This window comes from Myotis davidii, unplaced genomic scaffold, assembly GCF_000327345.1.
Source record: "Myotis davidii unplaced genomic scaffold, ASM32734v1 scaffold185, whole genome shotgun sequence".
Lineage (NCBI taxonomy): Eukaryota > Metazoa > Chordata > Mammalia > Chiroptera > Vespertilionidae > Myotis > Myotis davidii.
This window is the reverse complement of record NW_006297811.1, coordinates 4860625-4874749: the sequence shown is the minus strand read 5'-3', so window position 1 is coordinate 4874749 and position 14125 is coordinate 4860625. Positions and strand designations below refer to the sequence as shown.

The window sequence follows — 14125 nt, the reverse complement described above, 5'->3', positions numbered from 1 at the left end:
TCCTCCGCGCCCGCACGCTGAACACCCGGGACCGCCTCCGTCGTCATAGAGACGAAGCGCTCGGCCTAGAGTGCCCGCCGGCCGCCCGCCTCGCGGCTATCCAGGGACAAGGAGTAGGTGCGGAAACCCGTGCCTCCCGACAGTGAGACGCTACGGCTGGCGGAGAGGCCTTGCTGACAAGTGCGTAAAACTCGATGGGAAGGCGTCTTCTGTGAACTACAACCCCCAAGGGAGTGGAGCCAAGGGAGCAGAGCGTTGCCTTCTGGATCTTGTAGTCCAAAGCAAGTCGACAGCGAATAAGGATTTGCGGTTAGCCTTCGTGATTCTTGTAGGTCCAAGCTATTGCAGAAACTCCCACAACTCATAACAGAAACTACTTTCGGCAACGTTGTAACTTCCGGCAAGTCCATTCCCTTCCAATGTCACCTCTTACTGAACCTAAACAATTTACATTACATATTGTTCAGAAGTCTTGTGCCTGTGTCCTTATAGTCAGGATTATCATCCTATATAATAATCCTATATAATAAAAAGCTAATATGCAAATCGACCAAATGGCGGAACAACTGGTTGCTATGACGTGCACTGACCACCAGGGGGCAGACGCCCAATGCAGGAGCTGCCCCCTGGTGGTCAGTGTGCTCCCACAGGGGCAGTCTCACTCAGCCAAAAGCCAGGCTCACCACTGGCGAGCGCAGCAGTGGTGCCTGGAGCCTCTCCAGCCTTTTTGTCATTCGGACATCCCCCGAGGGCTCCCGGACTGCAAGAGGGTGCAGGCTGGGCTGAGGGACCAGCCCCCAGTGCACAAATTTCGTGCACCGGGCCGCTCATAGATTATAATTAGCCAGACATTCTAACTACACCATCATTGCACAACAAAAGGGCTTCAAAAATATTAGATGTGTCAACTGGCAATTACTTCAGCCTCTATAATCTCCACTTTCAATAGAGGATATTAGCATTAGCATTGGCAAAATGAATGACTTTCAAGATATGTGACTTGGTTAAAAATACTACAAAGGTACTTCAGCCCTCAAAGGAACGGGTACAAGATTCTGAGATGCACAGCAGGTTACACCTTCTGTAGAATATTTCCAAAATGACTTAAAGGTTTGAGTAGTTGATGTTATATACTATTTTCTTATCATCAGATATATATACAGATATATCTAGTCTATTAACATTATTGGAAAATTTTGCTATATTAGCATCTCATTAATTTTAGGAGGCTCCTAGGAGACCACAGTTGACTTTGTACAGTTGACTAATCTCATTTGGAACAGGGTTGGACCTTCCCTCTACCTGGGTGTATGTGTCCACTAGTGTTAATCAGCTCTTCCTGTAATTGATACATTTCTCACTTGTAGAATTATTCAGTTCCCTGCTGTGTGTGTGTTCATATACATACACACACAAAAAAACACATGTGTACTTGAAATTGCTTTTAAAAATTAAAATATTCTATCATATTCATTCTTTTGTCTTACAACTAATGCCTTCTACAGTTTATCTCTTTCTGTTTTGAGTATCATTATAGTCTCAGTTTAGATTAATTAACTATAATTATTCTCCCTTTTGATGCTCCAAGGACTCCAATGTGGCCCTTGTGAGCCTGCGCATTTCTTGAAGCTTACACACGATTTTGAAGCATTCTTTTTCATTCTAGCAACAAGAGGTTCCAGGCCAATCCTGATTTTTCAGTGTTCAGCGTCCTGGACTCCACAACACTTCAAGGAACTACATGGTTCCTTTTGGTAGAGAATAGTATTACACACACACACACTCACACACACACACACACTGATCACATGAGAGTGGTGGGTAAAATGCCATCAGGCCACTTTTGTAGCATTTTTGATGCAATTAACATATCATGCTGCTCAACCTACTTTTCTTATAGATTTTCATTACCCACAAAGACTTTCTACTACACTGACACAAACCTGGATTTTGATGCCTTTGGTCCTAACTTGATCAGCTCAAGACCATAAGGGACAAGACCTATAGTCAAGTAGAGTGAGGATTTTTTTACCAGTTCCAGTGAAGGTAATTGCATACCGGAGAAACCAAGGAACAGGGTTATAGAATTTGGAGAAAGAATGGACTTTAGTAAAATTTAAAGACAACGGTGTGTAATGAGGACAGCCTCAGACCCGGACTGCAGGATAGTTTGGGATCCCGTTTCTTGGAAACTACACAGTTCCCACGGATGTGGACTGTTATAGTCAGGAGCCCCTGAATCGAAGGCTTTGCACCTAGGTTGGAAATGGAAGCTGCTTCTTTGTGTCTTTCCTCCAAGCAAAAGTAGGGTGTTTCATTCTTTTAAAAAAACAAACAAACATGTTTTTACTGATTTTTAGAAAGAGAGGATGGGAGAGGAAGAGAGAGAGAAACATTATCGAGCGGCTGCCTCCTGCACACCCCCCACCAGGGATTGAGCCCTCAACCTGGGCATGTGCCCTGACCAGGAATCCAACTGGTGACCTCTTGGTTCATGGGTTGATGCTCAAACACTGAGACATACCAGCCTGGCGAGTGTTTCATTCTTAATGACATAATTTCAACAGTAAAGCTTCTAGTAGTGTATGATTGTACCAAAATTGGTCAGTGAGTGAGAAAGTAGGCACTAAAAGGACGGGAGTGTTATTAAGACTTTACAGCATATCCTTAGGAGAAATATTATTTCCTATTAACTTTATGGCTGGGTTTTCTGCTCGTTAACCTAACCCAATGAATAGCCAAGCAGATATTTATATTCTTAGTTTGAAATAATTTTTCCTTTCCCAATCTGAATTATCCTAAGTCTTGGAGGACACGATATTGGCTTAATATGTTTCTTTTATGTATGCCTAGCTTTCTATACGACACTGGTTAGCGCAAGAAGCATCAACTCTTAATCATGTGAACCACAAGGTAATCTGATAATGAGCTAAGCTGACAGTGCCTCGAGCAGCAAATTCTATTGCCATTTGAGAGCCTACCGATAGTCCTGATTGTACTGTCAAGCTTCAGGATTTGTCTTGATACTCTGCCCACCACTCTCTCTGCTCAGGCATGAGAGCTCACCATCATCTCAATGAATTCTATACAAGGAAACCCAGTGCTGTATCCACGGGCAATAAAGTGAAAGTGTGGACTTAAACAGAAAGGCTGAGCAGTAGCAAATACCAAGACGCAGAGGGAGGTTAGCGTTAAATTCAGCTACACAACAGGTTATTAAAAGTGCTGAGGTTTAAAGTATAGTAAACCATGAACCATCAAGAACATGCAGACAAATGCAGATACTTCAACATAATTGTTTCCATGTCAGTTTAAACATATTAGTCTTATTCTGCTATTAAGAAAAACATACAAAACCGATTTGCTAGGTTATTGTTATTTTAGAACAATTCTTTCCTATGGGGTAATATTACTGACGACAAGCAGAAGAATTATTGCGTTTTATAATTGAGAAAGTAAAAAATACACTGGGCCTCTAGTATGCTATAATAAAAGTCCATGTGAACATGGTCTCTCTTTCTCTCAAAATATCTTATTCACCTGTAGGTACAGAGAGAATAACTGGACAAAGGGATGATTCACATCCTGTGGAATGGAGCAGGAGGCTGTAAGGTTTCATCAAGCTACTCTGAATGGCATGCAATTTAAAACTTATAAATGTTTTATTTCTGGAATTTCCTAATTAATATTTTTGGATCACGATTGACAGAGGGTCAATGAAATAGTGAAAGTGAACCCGTGAACAACTGTAACCAATGTAATCTATGTTAACCATGAATAGCTAATGAAGCTGAAAATACTGACTAGATTTTAAATTTTTTTCCCAGTATTGAATGATTGCTATTTTGTAGTCAGTTTCTTTTTTAATTCTTTATTGTTTAAAGTATTACATATTAGATTTTAAATTTTTAATGTTTAACACTAAATATGATTTTAGAAAGAAATTTCTAACCCAGGCATAATAATCTTATATTAACATCTAAATGGCATCATAATTTCAGTCTTAATGTGCCAAACTTTTCTAACAAATAAAAGATGAATGGACCGAGTTTTATTTTTCAATTTTAATAGAATGAAAAATATGTCACAGAAAACCATTTGTTAGTTTTTTCAAAAAAATTCACACAACTAATGAATGTGCCAGCAACCACCACATTCGTGAAATTTCATGGATGCAAAAATACTTTTAAATACCGGCCACTGCTCACAGTTTGGTGATAGCTTCTTTAAAAATATGGTCTCTAACTAGGTTTCATCCACAGCTCTGGTTAGGTTCACCTTGACAGCCCTGGTAGTTTCACTCTGCCCCCCGCGGAGACCAGCTATGAAAATCTGAGGCCTGGGCACTGCGGTGCTGCCTTCCCTCTTGCACTGCGTGCCCACGGGCTTTAAAGGGTACACCTGTGAACAATTCTCTCTTCTCATGTGACTGAGATCGGTTTGTACCGAGTGAGTAACTTTCCGCCGCAAATTGGCCTACATAGAAAGAGAATACATAGGGATTAACATTTCTCTAAAAAAGGAATAATAGAAAATATTATCAGGCACCAGCTAATATCTGGCTATTTTTTTAATCCATAAAGAAATTAGTTTTACAACATAGCATTTTTTTTTTCAACAAAACGTTGGAGCAGTAAAGAAATCTAGGAGGGAATAGAAAGTACCCTTTGCTGCAAAGTAGGAAAATATATTAAATAATGAAAATGGAAAAGAACATACAGGCTCAGGCTTACAGTGAGCTCCATCATTTCTTAAATAATCTTCTAATTCCTTCATCACTTTGAGATTCATACAACTTACTCCTTTTGTGAGTTCTTAGTAAACATGAAGTTAAATAGATTACTCAGGCTGAGAAGCAAGGAGGAGCTTATAAGAAGACTAGGAGTGGCCTGGCCAGTGTGGCTCAGGTGGTTGGGTGTCATCCCGTACACCAGAAGGTGGCAGATTCAATTCCTGATCAGGGCACAGGACACAGGACACATACCGAGGTTTGCAGGTTCCATCCCTGGCCCCGGAGCATGTAGGATGCAGGAGGCAACCAATCAATGTATCTCTCTCACATCAATGTCTCTCTCCTCTCTCTCTCTCTCTCTCTCTCTCTCTCTCTCTCTCCTCTCTTCCCTCTCTAAAAATCAATGTTTTAAAACTATTTAAAAAAAAGAATAGGAGTTATGGTGAAATGCAAGAAAAAACACAGAAGGCATTAGAGCACGTGAGTTAAAGAGAGACCTAGAATTAGAGGAAACATTTCAGAGTTTGAGATACTGCAGGTGATTGAGAACCAAAATCACTTCCCCTCACATAGCTTATTATCTAGATTAATATAACTTTGCTATTTCATTGTCTTCATTCTCATCATTTTACTATTTCAAGAGACTCCTGCCAAAGCAAATAACTTGACTGTTCATTACAGAACATCCTAAAAGATGCATCATTTCTTCAGAAATAAGCATTAACACGTAGATTAAGCCCTAGCATTCTTTGCATCCCTTGCCCCAAGAGTCACCTTGCTATTCCCCTCCATGCTGCTGCTTCCTCCTGACCTCTATCCAGTCCGCTTCAAGCCCCCATCCCGTCCCGATCCACCCCTGGCACCGACAGGCCTGCCTTCACCCGAACTTCAAGTCCTCAGTAAGTGCTGCCCTGGCTGCTGCTCCTCTGCCCAGCTCTGCTGAGGAGGTGGGTTCCCTGGTGACTGTGAGGCAATACGCTCGGCTCTGTCTTAGCAGCAGGTCCTGTGGGCAGCTATGGGGCGCTGCATTCGAAGTGATGCGACTGGAGGGGATAATTAGGCCGCGGTGGGACTCAGGATGACGCGGAGGTTGAGGAATGAGGAGAGGGTTCATCAGTATGCGGTTCAGCCCCACTGAATACCCCATCCTCCTAATGTTCCTACTCCAGACCTGTGCTGTGGCCTCCACCTCTCATACCCAACCCGGCCATCACGCCCCTCTTCTCCTTTGCCTATTTGTATCTCAAAACCAACTGAAAATGTCACCTAAGTCAATTTAGTAGAATTTTTATTTCACTCCTGTCATGCCACTTAGCAAGAGGTACTTAAAGATTTGTAGTGTCTCAGTGCTACTTGGTAAGACTCTCAGCTCCTGAAGGACAAGGCATTGGAATCTACATGCTACCTGGTACCTATCTGATGAGTTAGAGTGAGGGTTAGTAGGTAACAGAAAGGAATATGGGGACTGGGCGCCTCAAGAACCGCAGGAGAGAGACGGATAGGAATGCTAACGGGACAGTGATCTAGAAGATACAACCCTGGGCTGAACCTCCCTCAACCCCGGAAACCGTGGGCCTGTTTGAAAAGCTGCCACCAGAAAGGGCAGCAAGAAAAATGAGGTGGTTAGAGAAGAGCCTGTGAGACACAAAGGCCAGACCTTATGTGAGGAGAGAACTCTAACCCACAGCCCCGCAGCACCCAGTGCGGGGAGCCCAACCACAGCCCCGCAGCTGCACAATCCGGGCTCAGACCGGCAGGACCTGGCAGGCATCCCCATTTGCGTGCCCGTCCCCTCCCGCAACTGGGGACCAACCCAAGAAAGCCAAACACGCTCACCAAACCACAGACCTGAGATGCCCACCTCCGCTTTGCCCCTGTCAACAACCTCCCCCCATTTTTTCCCTGTAAAGCTTTCCTGCTCTGTTCCCTCCCCTGGAGTCTCCGCCAAAGGCAAGTGATGGCGACGCCCTCACTGCAGCAAGGTCTAAAGAAACAGCCTGTTCTCGTTTGGGAAGTCTTCATTTATTTTGAAACCTGACCTCAGTTAAAGAGATGGATAAAATATGCTAAGAAAAAACTAAAGATATCAATTGTTTATTGTCTTCATACTACAGTGAATGGTTGTTTAAAATGACAAGACACTCAAATAGAACTAATGGGGGTATTCCACGGAATCAGGGATGGGACAGGCTTTCACGTGAGGCACCGTCTGTGATTAAGATGACTGAGAATCAGGACTGGAGAGCTCAGTGTCTGGAAAGAGCATGTCCCCAGGAAGAGGGGGCGGTACTTACGATGCAACAGAGGTACATTCTGCTCCTCACTGGAGTCCAAAGAAGAGAAGGGTACACTTTATGATTAGAGGAAGTTGGGAGTGCTTTATTTTTTAATAATAATTAAAAAAAAGTTCTTACTGATTTTAGAGAGAGAGGAAGGGAGAAGGGGAGAGAGAAACATCAATTGGTTGCCTCCTATACCCACCCTGACCAGGGATCAAACCCACAACCTGGGTATGTGCCCTGACTGAGACTAGAACCTGAGATGCTCCAACCAACTGAGCCACACCAGCCAGGGTGGGAGTGCTTTAAATATTAGCACCTCATAGATTAGCATAAGAAATTAAAACTATTATATAGATCAACAGAAAGATAAGAGAGAGAGAGAGAGAGAGAGATCGCATGCATCTCATGCACGCTAATGGAACAATGTTCTAGAACAGTGGTTCTCAACCTTGGCTGCACACTAGAATGGGGGATTAGTAACAAAGAAACAGAATTTCCGGAGGATGAGGCCCAGAAATCAGGATTTTAAAAAGATTCCCAGGTGATTCTAGTGTGCAGCCAAGGTTAAGAACCACTGCTCTAGAAGATATACCAGGAAGCTGAACCTGGCTGGGATAATTTGAAAGTAGTTTCATGCTTCCATATTTCCACCTATGCTTAAAGCAGAAGACAATCTTACAATGTAAAGCTGGCAAATGGTAAGTTTTTATGTTAACGAAGAACTCTGTACAACTCCATATTTTGTAAAAATAATTAAACTTAACTCTAGAACAACATATTAAAATTTTCTAACCTATAAGTGATTTTAGAAAATATGGTTACAAACCAATTTTATAGCTTTTCTTCTTAATTCCCATTCATTCCACTCATATGATCTCACAATTGTTGGTGGTAATATGTGTGTATCCGTCTGTGTGCTGGTTTCACTCTTTGTAATTGGTTTTATAAAACGTTTGCCAGTATCTTTGAGCTAAAGAAATGGAGTTTTGTAATTAATATTTGCAAAAAATAAACATTATTTACAGTTAACTAATAAAGTATTCAGCTAAAACTAACAAAAGGCCAGAAAAAAAAACAAGAAATTTTGAGCATGGGATATACTTGTAAATACCAGCAGAGAAAATAGCTCATAACTAGTGAGGTTTGTAATTTATCTTCCTGGGCATTGTGGCTTTGTCTGATTTTGTGACTTTAATGTAGGAGGTGGGTTTTGGAAGGGGTAAACCTAACACCACTCATTGCCAAGTCAAATACCCCCTCTCTCTGACTTTCACAAATGGTCACATAAGAGATACCTTATTGGAAATGAACAGAAGCTTAAAATAGCTATTAAATATTTGGTATAAAACACATTTCTTTAAAGTATTGGAACACAGGATATATCTGAAACTCAAACTAGGCATACATAGCCAGATTATTATCCAAAAGGGGTGTGTGTTTTAACTGAGTATGTTAATTTTCTGCTGGGACATAATAAATTAAAGCTCACTATTACTATTCACATAGTAAGGACTCAGTAATTCCACGCTAACAAGGTACCCTTATGCTGGATATGAAGTTGCTGGAGGAGTGGCAGGGATTTAAGGAGCTCAGACACAGCATAAAGGAGAGAGAAAAGATTAACTTTTTTCCCAAGTCAAGCAACAGATGAGTGCCTACCATTTAACACGAGACAGAATTTTACCTTTGCAATGAACTTATGATATAGTAAGGTAGATAAAAACATGCTGAAAGATAATTAACGACATTATACCATACAGGTAAACGGCAAGTAAATAACAATACGGACTATAGCACTGGAGGGAGAAAACTTACTTCCATGGTATTGAAGGTCACTGAAGAACAGCTGAGAATTAAATGGAAAGAAAGGGGGTGAGGATGGGAGCGGGTTGGGAGAGGTTAATGGGGTGGGGGGGAAGGGAAGGGGACCTAATACTTTCAACAGTAAAGATTTTTTTAAAAGAAAAAAATAAATAGAAAGAAAGGGAAAAACAAGACCAGGTATATAGGGGAACTTTCCTCTATGGTGGAAAAGTATGCATTGTTTACATACAGCACACCTGTCTGGCTATCCCATTCTAGCCTTTCATTGTCTTCAAGCTATCTCACAACTCTGTAAGTTATAGGTCAGTGATAGAAAGACCAAATAAATCTTGTCTATACACATGCAAATCTGTAACTCTTTCAAGGTTTTCTATAGAACCTGGCAATGTGATTCTCAAATTTACATGAAAAGTAAAGAGTCAAGTATAGTCAAGATTCCTTAGAGAGAAAAGGGCGGGGCAACTTACCCTACCAGACATTAAGACTTATGAAGTTATAGTAAGATAGAGACACAGTAATTTTTTAAAAAACTGAGTATTTGGCCCTAACCGGTTTGGCTCAGTAGATAGAGCATCAGCCTGTGGACTGAAGGGTCCCAGGTCCGATTCCAGTCAAGGGCATGTGCCTTGGTTGTGGGCACATCCTCAGTAGGAGATGTGCAGGAGGCAGCTGATGGATGTTTCTCTCCCATCAATGTTTCTGACTCTATCCCTCTCCCTTCCTCTCTGTAAAAAATCAATAAAATATATTTTTAAAAAGTGAATAAGTTAAAACAGAAGAAAATATAAATGAATAACCTCAAGACAGTAAAGGATTTCTAAAACAAGACTTCAAAAAGTGAAATCGTTAAAGAGAAAAATTAATAGTTGTGACTACATTAAAATTAAAGATGTGTCTTCAGTGAAGGCCGCAACTGACAAAGCTCACCGAGAAGTGACAGGCGGGGCAAAGACATTTGCAACTTTTACAACCGATCAAAAATTAATGCCTATAATAGACAAGGAATCTCTGCCCATCAACAGATTAAATACAAAAAGAGTAGTATAAAAAAAAAACTGGCAAAAGTTATGAATAGCCAGTGTATAGAGAAGGAAATCTGAATGAGTAATGGATGTAGGAAGAAATGCTGAACTTCATTATCAGAAAAATGTATGCTAACACAATAATGATGTAGCATTTTAAATTCATCACATTGGTAAACATTATAAACGCAGGTAATAGCAGTGCTAGCAGGGTTATGGGTAAGTGACAAGCCCCATTGACTGAAATTAAATTGGTCCAATTATTTTGAGAGTCATGTCTCAGTTGAGCTAAAAATTGTAGACCTACCATTTGAGGCTCATACAGAAGTATACTAAATATACTGTCTCTGTCCACATCAGGAGAAGCCTAGAATGCCTGGAGCATTGCCGTATCCAAGAGGAATGCTGCATTCATAGACTGGTCGCACTCTGTCAGCATAAGAGCGCCAACTGAGCTGTCCAGGGTCTGACCGCCACAGCGGCCTCCACACCACTCCCCACCGCTGTATCCTTAGCATGTGCCAGGCTCCTTGCCCAAATGTTCAGACCACCCTCTGTGCTTCACTGTCACCAGCCCAACTCGCCTCTTAACAGTCACTGCTTCAGTCCCTGCTGGCCTGGTCAATTGAACACAAACCCACCTGCATCATAGTCAAAAAGTTGATAAAATAACACACACACGCACACACACACACACACAACATTTCAGGTTTTTATTTTAGTGAGTTTAAAAGAGAGGAACTGCCCAGCCGGTGTGGCTCAGTGGTTGAGCGTCAACCTATGAACCAGGAGTTCACAGTTTGATTCCCAGTCAGGCCACATGCCCAGGGTGCGGGCTTAATCCCCAGGAAGAGGCGTGCAGGAGGCAGTTGCTCAGTGATTCTCTCTCGCCCTCAACCTTCCTCTCTGAAATCAATAAATTTTTTTTTTAAAAAGAGGAACTGAGCCCTAGCCAGTTTGGCTCAGTGGATAGACAGAGTGTCAGCCTGCGAACCGAAAGGTCCCAGGTTCAGTTCCGGTCAAGGGAACATGCCCAGGTTGTGGGCTCGATTCCCAGTGGGGGATTTGCAGGAGGCAGCCGATCCATGATTCTCTCTCATCATGGATGTTTCTCTCTCTCTCTCTCCCTCTTCCTTCCTCTCTGAAATCAATAAAAAAATATTTTTAAAAAAGAGATCATACATTAAAAAAAGAGAGAGAGGAACCGAATGAGAGAAAAGACAGAAAAGAACAATGAAAAGGTGAACAAAAATGAGAGACAAAGAGGAAGAAAATGAGAAGAACACAGCAGTAGAATCTGAGCCCATGGAGGTGGTGTTGTTTTTTTAATCTGTTTTGTACTCTGCCAACTCCAGTGCCAAGCTAGTGCCTGGTTCAGAGTAAGTGGCTCAGCAATTAATGACTAAGTGCCAACATACAAAGAAACACACCTTCAGATCCATTTTGTGGCCTTTCAGACTTGCAACTGAAACATGTTAAATTATTTTACAACTCTGAGTGTAATGATCAACATGTTATCTGTGCTGAGCTCCTTCAATTTTAGATAAGAAACTATGTAGTTGCAATTATTTCTCTAAATGTAGCTTTTCTTTTTCAGATTTTCCCAGTCGAATGCATCAATTTGACTCCTAGTCTTGTCTTCACTATTCTTTGTGGATTTCCTTAGTTCCATCTTCAATGTGCATCCCTTTCAGATAACCTGTAAAGGCCCTCATCTGACCCCGTCTCTGCCTGGGTTTGGGAACAAGATAAATATAACTTTTAAGTTAACTATATTTTTAAACAGATAAGAACAGATACTACACTTGATCTTAGCCAAAAGGCCAGGAAGCAATAAACTAACTGTATTTTTAAGTGTCATAAATTCTTTTTTTTTAAATCTTCACTTGATTTTTTTAAAGAGAGAGTGAAAGGGGGCAAGAGGGTGAAAGAGGGGGAAAAAAGGAGAGAGAAAAGAAAAAAACAAGAACACATTGATTGGTTGTCTCCTGCACACACCCCGGACCTTCTGGACAATGGGCAACCACCTGAGTCACACCGGCCAGGGCTTAAACATCATACATTTTAAATATCTACCCTGCTTACCTCAGAACAGGGAATGAGGGTTTCAAATTGTTCGTGAAGTTCCAGTAGCTGAATTAATTCTGCATGCTTTTTGGCCTTTTCCGTAATTAAGTTAATGTACTTTTCAGGGTTTTCTGCAAATGAATATGCCGCATCTCTGGTATTGAAAGTGTAATATTTTTCTTTATATTTCAAAATTCCAATTGCTTGATTTCCTGAAAGTTAAGAAAAGGAACTGAATGGGCTATGAAATACTAAGTTCATTCTGTGCTTGTAATATACCCATAGAAACATTTCCTATATACTGCATTTTTAACATATCACTTATGTTTTTATTTTGCTAATAAAGTAATTTTAAAGTATACATTTTATTAAATTACAGTTTCTCTGAAATTCATATTAAGTTAATTAATTTTATATGCTTTTATTTTAAAGCATGATTTTATAGAAAAATATTTCACTATCTAGATACAAGGTGTTTAAAAATCTCTTAAGAGAAGCCAATTGCCTGGCAGGTTTCACAAATCTTTTTCAACTAAACTAACTACCATATAATCATTGTTTAAAAATAATTCTGTAAGAACTGCAAAAATGGGACCTCCTTTTCAAAATGTATGTTTGCCTGTTAGAAAGTATTTCCCACTGTGAACAGATACCACCTAAAATATGGATTATTAAATATCCACCTAGTTTGTGGGAGTTACACAGAAAGCACAATCTGTCTTACTTATTTGTTCTTTCATTTATTCAACAAATAGCTATTGGCCCTGCTCTTGGCACTGAGGATACAGAAGAAAACAAACTCCCCACTCTCCCCAAATCAACAATTATACCCTCGGCCAGAGAGTGATCAGTGCTACAGAAAAAAAACAACACAAAACCTAAGTAAAGCAGGTTAATAAAAACATAGTAATAGGAAAGCGGGCGAGGTTGACATCTTCCATTGGGTGATCAAGGAAGACGGAATAAAATAAGCAGCAGTATACGTAGCCTCATGGCAGGTACAGCTTCCCAAGTAGAGAGCATAGCAAGGGCAAAGGCTCTGAGGCAAAATGAGCTTAGCACGTTCAAGAATAGCAAGGCCAGTGGGGCTGGAGTAGTGAGCAAGGGTAAGCGTGGCAGCAACGAAGTCGGTGAGGTCATCGGAAAAGGACCATGACTGGGGAGCCACGGTATCCGTGCAGGGTTGACCTCTTGTGGTCTGTAGGACCGAACGAGGCAGGGAGGTGCTACAGAATTCCTCTGGGGCAGTGCCGGTGGCTGCTGCCCAGAAAATAATGCCGCGAGTAGAAGTACTACTGTAGTAAACAGACATAGAGCCGTCAGGACTGGCTCACTCAGAGAGGATTCTAAAACCCAAGCCCCACAAGCTCCCCACTTTTCCACTTTCCCTCTTTCTTAGAGTCATAGTGTACAGAAGCTGGCAGGGACCAACCAGACCTCCTACCTAGTTGGTCCTTCTCCTTTTCCGCACTTGGAAACTGTGGTCCACAGAAAGCATGAGATTTGCTGAAGGCTATGCAGTCTACTCATGGCACAACTGGGACTAGAAACCAGACTTCTGAATCCCAGCCCATAGCTCAACCTCATCAAGCGACCCCTGTCGCTACACACACCCATGTTTCCTTTCGTGTTTGTGTCTTTCCTGACTCAAGGAAGAAAAGAAAGGAGGGAGGAAGGGAGGGGAACAGAAGGAAAGCTAAGGAGAAAAGAGAAGAAGCCATCTTTCTGCATTAATTCCATTGCTCTACTTCACGGACCTTGAATGTTTTCTCCCCAGTATCGATGACCCTCACAGGGGTCTCAGAAAACTATTTTCTTAGTTCCCTGTGGCAAACCTTCTGTTAATCCCATTGTGAAAAATCCAATACCATAGAAATGAGTCCAGAAAAACCAAGATGGTGGCATAGGTAAACACCGGAGATTACTGCCTCAAACAACCACTTCAAAAATACAACTAAAAGACAGAACAGACATCATCCAGAACCACAGGAAGGCTGGCTGAGTGGAAGTTCTACAACTAGAAGGAAAGAGAAAAGCATACTGAGACTCAGAGGAGGTGCGGAAGTAAAATACAAAGGTGCGGAGGTGCATGTGGAGAGGGCTGGCGGCTGAGGACACGATTGTCTTTTTCAATCGGGAGGGAGTCTCAGGCTCTGAGCTCCAGTTCCAGGTGAGTCTCTGGGGACCCAGACTACTAC

The 14125-nt window shown here is 41.5% G+C and overlaps 2 protein-coding genes across 2 annotated transcripts in view; both read right to left on the bottom strand.

Annotated features, from left to right (window-relative positions):
* Positions 1-410, bottom strand: part of SLC35A1 (solute carrier family 35 (CMP-sialic acid transporter), member A1) — a 28625-nt gene extending 28215 nt beyond the window's left edge. The window contains exon 1 of the mRNA XM_006773487.2: positions 79-410. Within this exon, the coding sequence (XP_006773550.2) occupies positions 79-410 (332 nt within the window). The remainder of the gene's footprint in view (positions 1-78) is intronic.
* Positions 411-3938: 3528 nt separating this feature from the next.
* CFAP206 (cilia and flagella associated protein 206) overlaps positions 3939-14125 on the bottom strand; it is a 36234-nt gene continuing 26047 nt past the window's right edge. The window contains exons 11-13 of the mRNA XM_015570317.1: positions 11946-12139; positions 7841-7984; positions 3939-4476 (exon numbers count right to left, since the gene is read on the bottom strand). Of these exons, the coding sequence (XP_015425803.1) occupies positions 4246-4476; positions 7841-7984; positions 11946-12139 (569 nt within the window). The 3' untranslated portion in view covers positions 3939-4245. The remainder of the gene's footprint in view (positions 4477-7840; positions 7985-11945; positions 12140-14125) is intronic.